The sequence below is a fragment of the Dryobates pubescens genome, chromosome 35 (assembly GCF_014839835.1).
Source record: "Dryobates pubescens isolate bDryPub1 chromosome 35, bDryPub1.pri, whole genome shotgun sequence".
Lineage (NCBI taxonomy): Eukaryota > Metazoa > Chordata > Aves > Piciformes > Picidae > Dryobates > Dryobates pubescens.
In genome coordinates, this window is record NC_071646.1 from 6,293,278 (window position 1) to 6,309,408 (window position 16,131).

At 68.9% G+C, this 16,131-nt stretch overlaps 1 protein-coding gene across 1 annotated transcript; it reads right to left on the reverse strand.

Annotated features, from left to right (window-relative positions):
• Positions 1-874: 874 nt before the first annotated feature.
• On the reverse strand, positions 875-11,261 carry EPS8L3 (EPS8 like 3). Its single transcript, XM_054176304.1, has 18 exons — positions 11,221-11,261; positions 11,036-11,106; positions 10,874-10,938; positions 9,569-9,724; positions 8,038-8,187; positions 6,987-7,063; positions 6,060-6,348; positions 5,879-5,942; positions 5,676-5,740; positions 5,010-5,081; positions 4,544-4,692; positions 4,310-4,433; positions 3,573-3,592; positions 3,383-3,482; positions 3,049-3,155; positions 2,763-2,837; positions 1,805-1,937; positions 875-892 (listed from the first exon to the last, which is right to left on the reverse strand). Exons 1-18 carry the CDS (start codon positions 11,259-11,261, stop codon positions 875-877), a joined length of 1,776 nt encoding a protein of 591 aa, XP_054032279.1.
• Positions 11,262-16,131: the final 4,870 nt, after the last annotated feature.

Sequence of the window (16,131 nt, forward strand, 5' to 3'; positions counted from 1 at the left end):
CCAAGCTCTGGATGCCCCCCCTGATCCTGGGGGCTCTGTGCCCCCCCCCCCCCAAGCTCTGTGTGCCCCCCCCCCGATCCTGGGGGTTCTGTGCCCACCCCCCAAAGTCTTTGTGCCCCCCCCCTTACCCTGGGGGCTCTGTTCCCCCCTCCCCCAAGCTCTTGGGGGTTCTGTGCCCCCTCTCCAGCTCTGTGTGCCCCCCCCCTCCCGATCCTGGGGGCCTCTGTGCCCCCCACCAAGCTCTTTGTGCCCCCCCCTTATGTGCCCCCCCTCATTTGCCCCCCCCCCCCAGCCACGAGGCTGTGCCCACGGTGGGGGCCCAGAGGCATCCCCTGGGTGCTGCTGCAGGGGTCGGGGGGGGGGGGGGTGGTGTGTGACGAGCTGTGCCCCCCCCCCCCCCCCCCCCGCACCACCAGGGTGACCCCCAGGGGTCGTGGGGCCCGGGGGGTGTCCCCCCCCCCAGCAGCCTTTATTTCCCTTCACACTTTTTGGGGGGCAATCACAATCCACAGGGCCTGGACCCCCCCCGGCCCCCCCCGACCCCGACCCCCTGGAGAGCTCCAGCACCACGTGTGGGGACCCCCCCCCCATGTCCTGGGGGGGTCCCCAAAAGCCCTCTGGCACAGGGGGGGGTCCCCAGCAGCTGTCCATCGCTGGTGGCTTGGGGGGGGGTGGGGTGCTGGGGGGGGTCACACAGGTCCCCTGCCCCCCCCCCCCCCCCCCAGGGAGTGCTGCTCCATTTGGGGGAGCCAGGTGGGGGGTGAGGAGTGTTTGCGGGGGGGGCTGTGTGTGTGCCCCCCCCCGAGCCCTCCTCATCCTGCAGGGCTTGGGGGGCTCCGTGGGGAGGGGTCCATGGGGGGGGCAGGCTGCTGGCTCAGTCCCTGGGGGCCATCTGCAGAGCAAAGGGAAGGAGAAGCATTGGGGGGGGGGAAGTGGTGAGACCCCCGGGGTGGGGAGGGGGCTTGGGGGAGGTGGTGGTGAGACCCCAGGGTGAAGAGGGGGCTTGGGGGGAGGTGGTGAGACCCCAGGGTGGGGAGGGGGCTTGGGGGAAGGGTGGTGGTGAGACCCCCAGGGTGAGGAGGGGGCTTGGGGGGAGGTGGTGGTGAGACCCCAGGGTGGGGAGGGGGCTTGGGGGGAGGTGGTGGTGAGACCCCTAGGGTGAGGAGGGGGCTTGGGGGGAGGTGGTGGTGAGACCCCAGGGTGGGGAGGGGGCTTGGGGGGAGGTGGTGGTGAGACCCCTAGGGTGGGGAGGGGGCTTGGGGGGAGGTGGTGGTGAGACCCCAGGGTGGGGAGGGGGCTTGGGGGGAGGCGGTGGTGAGACCCCTAGGGTGGGGAGGGGGCTTGGGGGGAGGTGGTGAGACCCCCAGGGTGGGGAGGGGGCTTGGGGGGAGGTGGTGGTGAGACCCCTAGGGTGGGGAGGGGGCTTGGGGGACGGGTGGTGGTGAGACCCCTAGGGTGGGGAGGGGGCTTGGGGGGAGGTGGTGGTGAGACCCCTAGGGTGGGGAGGGGGCTTGGGGGAAGGGTGGTGGTGAGACCCCTAGGGTGGGGAGGGGGCTTGGGGGGAGGTGGTGGTGAGACCCCTAGGGTGGGGAGGGGGCTTGGGGAGAGGTGGTGGTGAGACCCCTAGGGTGGGAAGGGGGCTTGGGGGGAGGTGGTGGTCAGACCCCAGGGTGGGGAGGGGGCTCGGGGGGAGGTGTTGAGACCCCCAGAGTGAGGAGGGGGCTTGGGGGGAGGTGGTGGTCAGACCCCAGGGTGGGGAGGGGCCGGGGGGGGGGTCCGGGGGGGTCTGGGGGCCTCCCCTTACCCCCAGGGAGGTCTTGATGGGGGAGAGCTTGAAGAGGATTCTCCTCCACTCCTCCGGGCAGGCAGCTCGCAGCTCCTCTGCCCTCAGCTCCAGCAGCTGCTGCCCGGACAGCACCCCCAGGCACCGCACCGTGCTGCAGACAGACAGACAGACAGACAGACAGGGACAGACAGAGACAGGGACAGATAGGCAGAGACAGGCAGGAAGAAGGCAGAGAGGCAAACAGGCAGCCAGAGAGGCAGCCAGACAGACAGACAGGCAGAGAGAGAGGCAGGGGGACAGACAGGCAGACAGACACACAGACAGGCACACAGGCAGGCAGGAAGACAGGCAGGGGGACAGACAGACAGGCAGGGGGACAGACATGCAGACAGACAGGCAGGCAGGGGGACAGACAGACAGGCAGGGGGACAGACATGCAGACACACAGGCAGGCAGGGGGACAGACAGGGGGACAGACAGGCAGGGGGACAGACATGCAGGCAGGGGGACAGACAGACAGGCAGGGGGACAGACAGGCAGACACACAGACAGGCAGACACACAGACAGACAGGGGGACAGACATGCAGACAGACAGGGGGACAGACAGACAGACAGGGGGACAACCATGCAGACAGACAGGGGGACAGACAGGCAGGGGGACAGACAGACAGGCAGGGGGACAGACAGGCAGACACACAGGCAGGCAGGGGGACAGACAGGCAGGCAGGGGGACAGACAGGCAGGCAGGGGGACAGACAGGGGGACAGACAGGCAGAGAGGCAGGGGGACAGACAGACAGGCAGGGGGACAGACAGGCAGACAGACAGGCAGGGGGACAGACAGGGGGACAGACAGGCAGACAGACAGGCAGGGGGACAGACAGGCAGAGAGGCAGGGGGTGAGCAAGGCTCAGCCCCACCCCCACCCCCTCCCCCCCCAATCCAGCCCGGGGGGGGCTGCCCGGGGGCCACCTACAGGCGCGAGAAGCCTTTGTCCTGCAGCCAGGCTGTGACCTCCTCCGGGGGGGAGTCGGGGAGCAGGCTGGGGGGGCTGCGCTGCCCGGGGGGGCTGCGCTGCCCGGGGGGGCTGCGCTGCCCGGGGGGGCTGCGCTGCCCGGGGGGGCTGTCCTGCAGAGGGACACAAAAGGAGGAGGGGGCAGGGCAGGGTGGCCTCCTGCCAGCCCCCTCCCGGCGGTGGGGGGGGGGGATGCGGGGAGGGGGGTGGCGGGGGGGGGGGGATACCAACCCGGCTGCTGCTGTGCCTCCCCCCCTGGCCCTGCTGCAGGGGCTGCAGGAGGTTGCTGGGGACGTAGCCTCTCTGCCCCCTGCTGTCCTGCACCAGCCACCACTTCCTCTGCTGCTCCAGCACCTGAGGTGACAACGCGGGGGGGGGGGGGCAGGAAGAGGGGGCTGCACCCTGCTGCCGACCCCCCCCCCCGGGACCCTCAGCAGGCGGGGGGGGTGTGGGGGTGGGGTAGGGCAGTTTTAGGCTATGCCTTTAAAAGGTAGCCGCTGGGGGGGAGCCTTCAACCCACCCCACAGGGGGGTCCCCACTCCATCACCCCCCACGGAGGGGGCACCCCCCCAGGCTCCTACCTGCAGGGTGTCTCCCACCCTGATGCTCAGCTCCTGAGGGTTCCTGCCCTGGAACTCGTAGAGAGCTTGGGCCAGGCTCTGGGCAGGGAGGGAGGGAGGCCTGGAGGTGCAGCGGGGGACGGCCAGGAATGAGCAGCCAGGCAGGGGCCAAATCCTGCCCCAGCCCCCAGCGGCCGCGGGGAGAACTTACACCTGGTCAGCAACGTCCCTCTGGCTGGGGAGCAGCAGCTGTGGGGGGAGAGGGAGAGAAGGGAGGAGTTGGGAGGGAGGGAAGGGAGGAGGTGGAGAGGGAGAGAAGGGAAGGGGTTGGGAGGGAGGGAAGGGAGGAGGTTGGGAGGGATGGGAAGGGAAGGGAAGGGAAAGGGTTGAGAGGGAGGGAAGGGAGGAGGTTGGGACGGAGAGAAGGGAGGAGGTGGAGAGGGAGAGAAGGGAAGGGGTTGGGAGGTAGGGAAGGGAGGAGGTGGAGAGGGAGGAAAGGGAGGAGGTTGAGAGGGAGGGAAGGGAAGGGATTGAGAGGGAGAGAAGGGAGGAGGTTGGGAGGGAGAGAAGGGAGGAGGTTGGGAGGGAGGGAAGGGAGGAGGTTGGGAGGGAGGGAAGGGAAGGGATTGAGAGGGAGGGAAGGGAGGAGGTTGGGAGGGAGGGAAGGGAAGGGATTGAGAGGGAGGGAAGGGAGGAGGTTGGGAGGGAGGGAAGGGAAGGGATTGAGAGGGAGGGAAGGGAGGAGGTTGGGAGGGAGGGAAGGGATTGAGAGGGAGGGAAGGGAGGAGGTTGGGAGGGAGAGAAGGGAGGAGGTTGGGAGGGAGGGAAGGGAGGAGGTTGGGAGGGAGGGAAGGGAAGGGATTGAGAGGGAGAGAAGGGAGGAGGTTGGGAGGGAGTTGGGCAAACCGAGGCAGGCAGTGAGACATCATCCTGGGGGTCTCCCATCACCCACCCTGGGGGTGTCCCACTGCCCACCCCCCGCTGCTGTACCTGGTCCAGGGGGGGAGGCATCCACCCATCAGAGAAGGCAGGGATGTAGCTGGGCACCATCTCCCCCCGGGGGTACTCTGCCCTGCAGGGGGCACGGGGAGAGGCAGCGTGGGGCAGGAGACCTCTCCACTCCCTACCCCAAGGCAAGGCCCTCGGTGCTGGGGGGTGGGGGAGGGGGGTGCTGGACCCCACCTGGACTTGTTCCAGGCCGGGCCCAGGCTCTTCCAGAGGCCATAGGCGTCGGGAGCCAGAGCCTCCTCCAGCAGCTCCAGCGCCGCCGGCAGCAGCAGCGGAGACTCCACCGCGGGGGCCAGGCTGGGGCTGGGGCAGTGCTCCAGGACCTGCCAGGGGCAGAGCTGGAGCAGCACCCCCGCGGGGGAGGAGATCTGGGGGTGGGCTGAGGGCTGCTCCCCACCCTGCTCAGCCCCAGGGTCTCCCCCAGCAGCTCCGCTGCCTCCAGCAGCAGCAGAGGAGGCTGCACCGTGGGGGTCAGGCTGAGGATGGGGCAATGGATCTGCCACGGGCAGTGGTGGAGCAGCACCCCCGCGGGGGAGGAGATTTGGGGGGGGTGGGGGGGCTGGGGGTGGGCTGAGGGCTGCTCCCCACCCTGCTCAGCCCCAGGGTGCAGGGTTGGGGGCTGGTTTCTGGGGGCACTCACGTAGGAGAGGGCTGTGAAGATGAGATGCAGCAGGCTGGAGGGGCTCGGCTGCACCTGCCAGCGGCTCCGGGCCTGCGTGGAGGGGGAAGAGATGTCCCCAGGCAGCCCCTGCTGTCCCCAGGCAGCCCCTTCTGTCCCCAGGCAGCCCCTCCTGTCCCCAGGCAGCCCCTCCTGTCCCCTATCAGCCCCTGATGTCCCCTATCAGCCCCTGCTGTCCCCAGGCAGCCCCTCCTGTCCCCAGGCAGCCCCTCCTGTCCCCTATCAGCCCCTGGTGTCCCCAGGCAGCCCCTGCTGTCCCCAACAGCCCCTCCTGTCCCCAACAGCCCCTCCTGTCCCCAGGCAGCCCCTGATGTCCCCTAGCAGCCCCTGCTGTCCCCAGGCAGCCCCTCCTGTCCCCAACAGCCCCTCCTGTCCCCAACAGCCTCTGCTGTCCCCAGGCAGCCCCTCCTGTCCCCAACAGCCCCTCCTGTCCCCAACAGCCTCTGCTGTCCCCTATCAGCCCCTGATGTCCCCTATCAGCCCCTGGTGTCCCCAAGCAGCCCCTCCTGTCCCCAGGCAGCCCCTCCCCACCCCCCCGCCGCCCCCAGCCCAGCAGCAGGGCAGGCAGAGAGGTGGCAGCGATGCCCCTGAGCCCCGGGGGGTCACATCCTGCCCGGCAGGACCTACCAGCAGGTTGAAGGAGTATTTCACCTTCTGGAAGAAGTCTCTGTAGTCATTCACAGGGGGCAGAGCTGGAGGGGCAAGAGAGGGGAGGGGGCTGGCACCGGGGGGGACCATCCCCCAGCCCTCTGCCGACCCTCCCCCCCGCCCCCCCCGGGGCCACAGCCCTCCCTCAGCACCTTTCTTCTTCTTCTTGCTGCTGGCCAAGCTCTCAGCTCTCCTCAGCCTGGCCACGAAGAGCTCCAAGTCTCTCAGGACGTGGTTGAGGACCTCCTGCGGGGGCGAGGGGCGGTGGGAGGGGGAGCAACCCGGTGGGTGCCGGTGGGGGGAGGGCTGGGGGTGTCCCCAGCTAAGGTGGGGGTCGGGGGTGGGGGGTGGGATGGCTCTTACCACGTCTCGGTCCGCCTCGGTCATCGCCTTGCCCGCTGGGGTCTGCTGGGGCTCCGGCAAGCCTGGCGAGAGGGGAGGGTCGCAGCTCCGCTGCCCACCGCCCCACTCCCGCCCCCTGCTCCTGGGGGCACCCCCCAGCCCCCCCGCCGAGGACTCACTGGAGACTGAGGAGGGTGGCCCACGCTGGGGGGGCTCCTGGGGTCTCCGGGGGGGCTCCGGGGAGCTCCAGGGGGGCTCCAACGCTTCAGGGACCTGCCCCCAGCGCTCCGGCGGCGCCTCCAGGCTGCTCCTGGGCGAGGAGGGGGCAAGGGGGGCTGGGGCTGAGCCTGGGGCGGGGGTCTTGGGGGGGTGGGGGTGGCTGTGTCCGTGGTTATGGGGTAGAGGGGGGATTGAGTCTGGGGATGGGGTACAGAGCCGGGGTGGGGGTGCTGTGCCCCTGGGTGTGGGGTAGGTGCTGCCCCTTATCCGTGCCCAGGCTGCCCCTCACCTGTGCCCATGGTGCCCCTTAGCTGTGCCCATGCTGCCCCTTAGCTGTGTCCAGGCTGCCCCTCACCTGTGCCCATGCTGCCCCTCACCTGTGCCCATGGTGCCCCTTAGCCGTGCCCATGGTGCCCCTCACCTGTGCCCATGCTGCCCCTTACCCGTGCCCATGCTGCCCCTCACCTGTGCCCATGCTGCCCCTCACCCGTGCCCATGCTGCCCCTTAGCTGTGCCCATGCTGCCCCTCACCCGTGCCCATGCTGCCCCTCACCTGTGCCCATGCTGCCCCTCACCTGTGCCCATGCTGCCCCTTACCCGTGCCCATGCTGCCCCTCACCCGTGCCCATGCTGCTCCTTACCCGTGCCCATGCTGCCCCTTAGCTGTGCCCATGCTGCCCCTCACCCGTGCCCATGCTGCCCCTCACCCGTGCCCATGCTGCCCCTCACCTGTGCCCATGCTGCCCCCTCTGCTCCTCCTTCCACTGCTTCAGTATCTTCTCCAGACTGCTCTTCAGCTGCTCCGCCTGGCACAGACCCAGCACCGCCCTCAGCACCCCCAGCAGCCTGGGGGGGGGGCTGCCCTCCAACCCCCTCCCCCTCCATTGACCCCTCCAGGGGGCTGCTGCCCCCCGGCCGCTCGCACGCACCCCCGGGGGGGTTTCTCTCCCGGACGCCGACGGCCAGCACCGAGTCGGTGCTGCAGGAGTCCAGCACCACCCAGCAGCCCTGGATGCTGCCCTCCACCCCCTAAACCCCATCGCCCCCCACCCACACCTCACTGACCCCACCCCGGGGGTCTCCTCGCCCCCGGCCGCTCGCACGCACCCCCGGGGGGTTCCCTCCCGGGCGCCGATGGCCAGCACCGAGTCGGAACCGCAGCAGTCCAGCACCACCCAGCAGCCCTGGATGCTGCCCTCCACCCCCCAAACCCCACTGACCCCACCCCGGGGGTCTCCTCGCCCCCGGCCGCTCGCACGCAGCCCCCGGGGGGTTCCCTCCGGGACGCCGATGGCCAGCACCGAGTCGGAGCTGCAGGAGTCCAGCACCGCCCAGCAGCCCTGGATGCTGCCCTCTACCCCCCCACACACCCCGTTGCCCCCCACCCACACCTCACTGACCCCACCCCGGGGGTCTCCTCTCCCCCGGCCCCTCGCACGCACCCCCGGGGGGGTTCCCTCCCGGACGCTGATGGCCAGCACCGAGTCGGAGCCGCAGCAGTCCAGCACCGCCCGGCAGCCCTGGATGCTGCCCTCCACCCCCTCCATCTCCCACTGCCCCCTACCCACACCCCACTGACTCCCCTCCGAGGGTCTCCTCGCCCCCGGCCCCTCGCACGCACCCCCGGGGGGGGTTCCCTCCCGGGCGCCGATGGCCAGCACCGAGTCGGAGCCGCAGCAGTCCAGCACCGCCCAGCAGCCCTGGATGCTGCCCTCCACCCCCTAACCCCCATCACCCCCCCACCCACACCACACTGCCTCCCCCCCGAGGCTCTCCTCACCCCCGGCCGCTCGCACTGGAAGAGGAGGACGCAGCCCCCGGGGGGGTTTCTCTCCTGCACGCCGATGGCCAGCACCGAGTCGTAGCTGCAGGAGTCCAGCACCGCCCAGCAGTCCTGGATGCTGCCCAGGGGGTAGGAGTCCAGCTCCTCCTGGCCGGGCAAGAGGGGGGGAGTGGGGGGTGGGCAGGAGACGGGGTGCCCAGAGCCCCCCCAGAATGGCTACTGGGCGCAGGGGGTGCAAAGGGTTAGAGAGGGGCTGGGGGCTGGGGGGCAGGAAGGGTTGTGGGAGGGGAAGGGTTAATGGGGGTGGCACGGTCGGGGGCATAATGGAGTTGGGGGGGAGGGCTGGCATGGGGTAGAAAGGCGGATGCCAGGCTTGCAGGGGTGCCAGGGCTGGTGGGCAGCAGGCTTCTGGGGGTGTCAGGGTTGTAGAAGTGCCAGGGGTGGGGGTGGGGGGGTAGCAGGGTTAGGGGGTGCCAGGTTTAGAGGGTGGTGAGGCTATGGTGGGGGCCAGAGGTAAAGGGGTGCAAGGGTGAGGGGGTGCCAGGGCTGGAAAGGATGCCAGGGTTATAAGGGTGCAAGGTTTAGGGGGTGCCAGAGCTGTGGTTGGTGCCAGGGCCAGAGGAGTGCCAAGCTTGTAGGAGTTCAAGGCCTTGGGGGGTTATGGGGTGCCAGGCTTAGAGGGTGGTGAGGTTATAGTGGGTGCCAGAGGTAAAGGGATGCAAGGTTGAGGGGATGCCAGGGCTAGAAGGGATGCCAGGGTTATAAGGGTGCAAGGTTGAGGGGGTGCCAGGGCTAGAAGGGATGCCAGGGTTATAAGGGTACAAGGTTGAGGGGGTGCCAGGGCTAGAAGGGATGCCAGGGTTATAAGGGTGCAAGGTTTAGGGGGTGCCAGGGCTAGAAGGGATGCCAGGGTTATAAGGGTGCAAGGTTGAGGGGGTGCCAGGGCTAGAAGGGATGCCAGGGTTATAAGGGTGCAAGGTTGAGGGGGTGCCAGGGCTAGAAGGGATGCCAGGGTTATAAGGGTGCAAGGTTGAGGGGGTGCCAGGGCTAGAAGGGATGCCAGGGTTATAAGGGTACAAGGTTGAGGGGATGCCAGGGCTAGAAGGGATGCCAGGGTTATAAGGGTGCAAGGTTTAGGGGCTGCCAGAGCTGTGGTTGGTGCCAGGGCCAAAGGGGTGCCAAGCTTGTAGGAGTTCAAGGCCTTGGGGGGTTATGAGGTGCCAGGTTTAGAGGGAGGTGAGGTTATAGTGGGTGCCAGAGCTAAAGGGATGCAAGGGTGAGGGGATGCCAGGGTTTTAGGGGATGCCAGGGTTTTAGGGGATGCCAGGGTCATAGGGGATGCCAGGGTCATAGGGGGTGCCAGGCTTATAGGTGTGCAACGTTTGGGGGGGTGCCAGAGCTGTGGTTGGTGCCAGGGCCAAAGGGGTGCCAGGCTTGAGGGGTGGGTGGTGCCCTAGGCAGGGGGTGCCAGGCTTTGTGGGGCTGGTGGTGCCCTGCCAGGGGGTGCCAGGCTTTGGCCGGGGGTTACCTTGCTCTCCACGTCGCTCAGCACCAGCTCCTGGTCCTTGACTTGCAGGAGGAGGTCCTGGCCCCAGACCCTGCCCTGCGCCTCCAGCAGCCGCAGGCGCTGCAGGCAGTGCTCGGCGCTGCGGATGTCCCTCCCCAGGGGCACGGTCAGCAGGTGCTGCGGGGGGGGAGGGCACACACCCACGAGTGGCACCGGGCACCCTGCCCCCACCCCGCGCCCCGCGGACAGAGGCCCCCTGCCGACGTCCGGGGGCTCCGGGGCAGGGTTTGGGGGTTCAGGGCAGGGTTTGGGGGTTCAGGACAGGTTCTGGGAGCTCCAGGGCAGGTTTTGGGGGTTCAGGACAGGTTCTGGGGGGCTCAGGGCAGGTTCTGGGGGTTCAGGGCAGGTTCTGGGAGCTCCAGGGCAGGGTTTGGGGGTTCAGGACAGGTTCTGGGGGTTCAGGGTAGGTTCTGGGAGTTCCAGGGCAGGGTTTGGGGGTTCAGGGCAGGGTTTGGGGGTTCAGGACAGGTTTTGGGAGCTCCAGGGCAGGGTTTGGGGGTTCAGGGCAGGTTCTGGGGGGTTCAGGGCAGGGTTTGGGGGTTCAGGACAGGTTTTGGGGGTTCAGGGTAGGTTCTGGGGGCTCCAGGGCAGGTTCGGGGGGGCTCAGGGCAGGGTTTGGGGGTTCAGGACAGGTTCTGGGAGCTCCAGGGCAGGTTCTGGGGGGCTCAGGGCAGGTTTTGGGGGTTCAGGGTAGGTTCTGGGAGCTCCAGGGCAGGTTCGGGGGGGCTCAGGGCAGGTTTTGAGGGCTCAGGGTAGGTTCTGGGAGCTCCAGGGCAGGTTCTGGGGGGCTCAGGGCAGGTTTTGGGGGTTCAGAGTAGGTTCTGGGAGCTCCAGGGCAGGTTCTGGGGGGGCTCAGGGCAGGTTTTGGGGGTTCAGAGTAGGTTCTGGGTCTCCAGGGCAGGTTCGGGGGGGCTCAGGGCAGGTTCTGGGGGTCAGAGTAGGTTCTGGGTCTCCAGGGCAGGTTCGGGGGGGCTCAGGGCAGGTTTTGAGGGTTCAGGGCAGGTTCTGGGTCTCCAGGGCAGGTTCGGGGGGGCTCAGGGCAGGTTCTGGGGGTCAGAGTAGGTTCTGGGTCTCCAGGGCAGGTTCGGGGGGGCTCAGGGCAGGTTTTGAGGGTTCAGGGCAGGTTCTGGGTCTCCAGGGCAGGTTCTGGGAGCTCCAGGGCAGGTTCGGGGGGGCTCAGGGCAGGTTTTGGGGGTTCAGGGCACGTTCTGGGGGGCTCCGGGGCAGGTTTTGAGGGGCTCAGGGCAGGTTTTGGGGGGCTCCTACCTCGACGTGGTGCTGGAAGTCCCCCTGAGGCTGGAGCAGGCTCTGGCCGTAGTCCCTGCGCTGCTCTGTGGGGACGCAGAGGCTCAGGGGCCGGGGGCAGGTTGGGGACAGCAGCGGGGGGGGTCCGGGGGGGGGGGTTTGGGGGTGCAGACCCCCACTCACTGTAGATGCTTCTCCCGCTGGGCCGCGCGAAGCTGTTGGGCTGGGGCAGGAAGCTGCTGTCCTGGTCCTGCCTGGACGGACAGACAGACAGACAGCTGGAGCCCTGCGCTCGGCGCTGGGACCCCCCCCCCCGCTCCCCCCCCAGCCCTGGGGGGGGGACAGGACCCCCCCTCCCTGCTGCTTACCGGGGCAGGGAGGTGCTCCGGCGGTAGAAGGAGTCTCCCATCCTGCTGGGGGGCGGCGGGGGGCAGCTGGGTCCTGCTACGGGGTCCTGAGCTGGGCACAGTCCCTGTGTCACCCCCGGTGTGTGTCCCCCCCCCCGCCAGTCCCCGTGTCACCCCCAGTGTGCCCCCAAACACCCCCAGCGTGTCCCCATGTCCCCCCCAGTGTGTCCCCATGTCCCCCCTAGTGTGTCCCCATGTCCCCCCCAGTGTGTCCCCAAACACCCCCAGCGTGTCCCCATGTCCCCCCCAGTGTGTCCCCAAACACCCCCAGTGTGTCCCCATGTCCCCCCCAGTGTGTCCCCATGTCCCCCCTAGTGTGTCCCCATGTCCCCCCCAGTGTGTCCCCAAACACCCCCAGTGTGTCCCCATGTCCCCCCCAGTGTGTCCCCATGTCCCCCCAGTGTGTCCCCAAACACCCCCAGTGTGTCCCCATGTCCCCCCCAGTGTGTCCCCAAACACCCCCAGTGTGTCCCCATGTCCCCCCCAGTGTGTCCCCATGTCCCCCCAGTGTGTCCCCAAACATCCCCAGTGTGTGCCATGTCCACCCTCCCAGTGTGCCCCCACATCCCCCCAGTCCCCCTGTCCCCCCCCCAGTGTGTCCCATGCCCCCCCAGTGTGCCCCCACATCCCCCCAGCCCCCGTGTCCCCCCCAGTGTGTCCCCATGTCCCCCCAGTGTGTCCCCAAACATCCCCAGTGTGTGCCATGTCCACCCTCCCAGTGTGCCCCCACATCCCCCCAGCCCCCGTGTCCCCTCCCAGTGTGCCCCCACATCCCCCCAGCCCCCGTCTCCCCTCCCAGTGTGCCCCCACACCCCCCCAGTGTGTCTGTCCCCACATCCCCCCAGCCCCCGGGTCCCCCCCAGTGTGTCCCTGTGTCCCCCCCAGTGTGTCCCCAGACACCTGGAGACCCCTCCCTGCCACCCCCCCGCGCCCGAGCCGGTGCCATCTCCCTGGTGCCCAGCAGGACCCCTCCCGCCCTGCCCCTTCCCAGCCCTCTGGGCTTCACCCAGCGAGCGGTGCCAGCCCCCCACCTCCCCCTCCCCCCAGTGCCCCTCGCTGGGGTCCCTGTCCTGGGCGGGGGGGGGTTCCCCATCCTGGGCGGGGGGGTGTCCCCACTCACCCCCGTCCCGGTGCCACCGCTTTGGCTGCCCAGGCTGGAAGTGGCTGCCGCGGGCGGGGGCAGGAGCCTGACGTTGGCACCGCACCCGGCTGCTCTTTGCCCGGTGGAGCCTGCCCGGAGGCGCGGGGGGGGGCTGGGGGGGGGGGGGGCGGGGCGGGTGGGTGCCCGGGTGGGGGGGGGGCACGCACACAACCACCTGGCACAGCTGCCATCCCCCCCACCCTCGCCCCGCCGTGCCCACCCTGCCCGCCGCAGGACCTGGCTGGCCTTGAGGGCACCCAAGTGGCCCGAAGCTGGCAGGGTGCCCCCCCCCCCGCTCCGATGCCAACCTGGTGTCCCCCCCCCCCCCCCGCGGCCGGGGCTGAGCCTTGGTGACGTCCCCGGGTGGCATCACCCAGCCCTGCCTCCCACAGTCCTCTCGGTGCCCTTGCCCCGAGGGTAACCCTGGGCTCGCCCCGAAACTGCCTCCGCCGCTGAGTTCAGCCTGCCAGGGTGCTTTGTGCCCGGGGGAGGGCAGGATGCGGCCCCCGGGCTCCATCCCCCGCTGGGGCACTGCCGCCGGCCCCGCGGTGCCACCCCTGGCCCTGCCTGCCCAGCCCCGCTCCGTCCCCTGGCAGGATCTGTCCCTCAGCACCTCCGGGAGGGCTCCGGCCCCCGGCTGCCCCCTCCGGCCCTGCCAGGGGGGCATCGGGGTGGCCACAGCCTGGTTGGCAGCGGCCGAGGGTCACATCGGTGGCACCAAGGTGCCTGCTGCCGGCCCTCCTGCTGCCCTGGCACCGCCAGGGAGGGGTTGGCTTCGGTTGGAGCCTTTCGGCTCTCTCCGGGCTGGTTCCAGCTCGGGGTGGGGGGGTTGGAGTGGGGGGTCGGGGTAGGGGGCGTGGGGGGGGAGCTGGTGATGGTTCAGCTGTGCCCACTCTGTGCCCAAGGACCTTGACTCCGTGGGGTCCCATCCGGGACCCCCCCAGGCTGTCACATCCCTGCTGAGCCTCTCTCCCCACTTTGGCTTCCCAGGGTCCCAGACCCCTGCCCCCCCAGGCTGGCACCCGGGGCGCTGCTGGCGCCGTTCTGGGGGTGTCCAGGGAGCGTCCGTGGGAGAGGAGAAGCGAGGGGAGGGAGAAGGAGCCGGGAGGGGAAGGGGGTGCGGGGAACGGCCCCCAGGGAGCGGGGAGGGGCTGGAGGGGGTTGGGGCCGTGCCTCAGTTTCCCCGTTTCAGGCAGGGGCAGGTTGCAGGTCCCGCCTGCGGCCGGCAGGGGGCAGCACTTCCCCACGGCACCTCCGTCCCCAGCTGTGTGCCAGCCCTCCCAGATGTGTGACACGTCCTCCCCCCGCAAGGGGGCCCAGATGTGGTCCCCCCTGGCCCCAGAGGTGTGTGACCACCCCCGCGAAGATGTGTGACCCCCCAGATGTGTGACCCCCTCCAGATGTGTGACCCCCCCCAGATATGTGACCCCTCCAGATGTGTGACAGCCCTGGCCCCCAGACATGTGACCTCCTCTCCAGATGTGTGACCCCTCCCAGATACATAGTTCCCCCCCATATGTAGGATCCTGATGTCCCTGTCCAGATGTGTGACCCCTCCAGATGTGTGACCCCTCCAGATGTGTGACAGCCCTGGCCCCCAGACTCATGACTTCCTCTCCAGATGTGTGACCCCTCCCAGACACACAGTTGTCCACCCCCCCATATATAGGGTCCTGATGTCCCTGTCCAGATGTGTGACCCCCTCCAGATGTGTGACAGCCCTGGCCCCAGACACATGACCTCCCCTCCAGATGTGTGACCCCCTCCAGATGTGTTCCCTCCCCCCCACAGAGACTCACAGCTGCGCAGGGTCCCAGGGGTGCCTGGTGCCAGCCCTGCCCCGGGGGCATTTGGTGACATCCCCCGGGGGGGGAAGGGGGAGGGGCACAAGCAGGCACCTGCCTCCCGGTGCCCAGGGGGTGGGGGTTGGGGTTACAGCCCCCCCGGGAGCTCAGCACCCCCCTGGCAGGGAATGGGAATGGGCATGGGGAGGGGTCCCTGCCACGGTCCCCCTGTCCCCTCCTCCGGAGGGGCAGAGCCAGGACTCAGCCTGCAGTGGGCACCAGGGAGGAGTTTGGGGAGCACAGAGTAGAGGGGGGGCTGGGGATGTGGGTCCAAATGCACTGTGCCCATGGTGCCCCTTACCTGTGCCCATGCTGCCCCTCACCTGTGCCCATGCTGCCCCTTGCTGTGCCCATGCTGCCCCTTGCCTGTGCCCATGCTGCCCCTTGCTGTGCCCATGCTGCCCCTTGCCTGTGCCCATGCTGCCCCTTACCCATGCCCATGCTGCCCCCCCTGGCTGCAGCCTCCTCTCAGGGAGCTGCAGAGAGCAATGAGGTCTCCCTCAGCCTCCTCTGCTCCAGGCTCAACCCCCCCAGCTCCCTCAGCTGCTCCTCCCCAGCCCTCTTCCCCAGACCCTTCCCCAGCTCTGTTGCCCTTCCCTGGCCCTGCTGCAGCCTCTCAATGTCCTTCCTGGGGTGAGGAGCCCAGAGCTGAACCCAGCACTCAAGCTGTGGCCTCCCCAGTGCCCAGCCCAGGGGCACCATCCCTGCCCTGCCCCTGCTGCCCACCCCACTGCTGCTCCAGGCCAGGCTGCTGCTGCCCTCCTTGCCCCCCTGGGCACCCCCTGGCTGCTCTCCAGCTGCTGGCACCCAGCACCCCCAGGGCCTTTCCTGCTGGGCAGCTCCCAGCCCCTCTGCCCCCAGCCTGGAGCCTTCCTGGGGTTGTTGTGCCCCAAGGGCAGGACCCTGCCCACGGCCTTGGTGAACCTCATGCCAATGGCCTTGGCACTCCTTGGCACTCCTGCTCATCAGTCCCATCCCAGCAGCACAAGCAGGGGAATTCCAGAGCTGGTGGGAGCTGAGAGGGCAGTGGCACCACCTGGGTTTGGGTAGAGGTGATGAGGACACCCAAATGAGCTGGTCACAAGCTGGGGCAAGTCCCTGGAGGCTCTGGAGATGCTGCTGGGCATTTCCCACGCTCCAGTGTCAGGGTTGGCACCACCTAGGGCACAGGGCTGGGAGTGGGAGAGGGCAGGGATGGGGGGCAGGGAGGTGAGACCCCCAAAGCCATCCCAGCCTGTGGATGTGTCCCTCTCTGGCCTGGGGAGCAGCTCCCTGATGGGATCATGGCCTCATGGCAGCGAGCCCCAGGAGAGCCTGGGAAGGGAAACCCTGCTCCAGTTTGGGCTGACTTGGGGCTGAACCTCCCCATGGGGAGAGCTGCAGCCTCCAGCTCCCCCATGCTGCCCTTCCATCCTGCTTCCCATCCCTTCCCTCCTCCTCAGCACTGCCCAGACCAGGCCTGAACCTAACCTGAAAGCTTCCCAAGGCTCCCAGGAGACCTCATTGTGGCCTCCCAGGAGCTGCAGGGGGCTGCAGGAAAGCTGGGGAGGGACTTTGGAGGGGGTCAGGGAGGGATAGGGCTGGGGGGGATGGAGCAGAACTAGAAGTGGGGAGCTGGAGATTGGCTGTGAGGAAGAAGTTGTTGGCCAGGAGGGTGGTGAGAGCCTGGCACAGGCTGCCCAGGGAGGTGGTGGAAGCCTCCTGCCTGGAGGTGTTTGCAGCCAGGCTGGAGGTGGCTGTGAGCAACCTGCTGTGGTGTGAGGTGTCCCTGCCCATGGCAGGGGCTTGGAGCTGCCTGAGCCTTGAGCTCCCTTCCAGCCCTGCAGATCTCTGCTTCTCTGTCCCACCAGAGGAGAAGCCTCTCCAGGAGCAGGATCTGATCTTGCA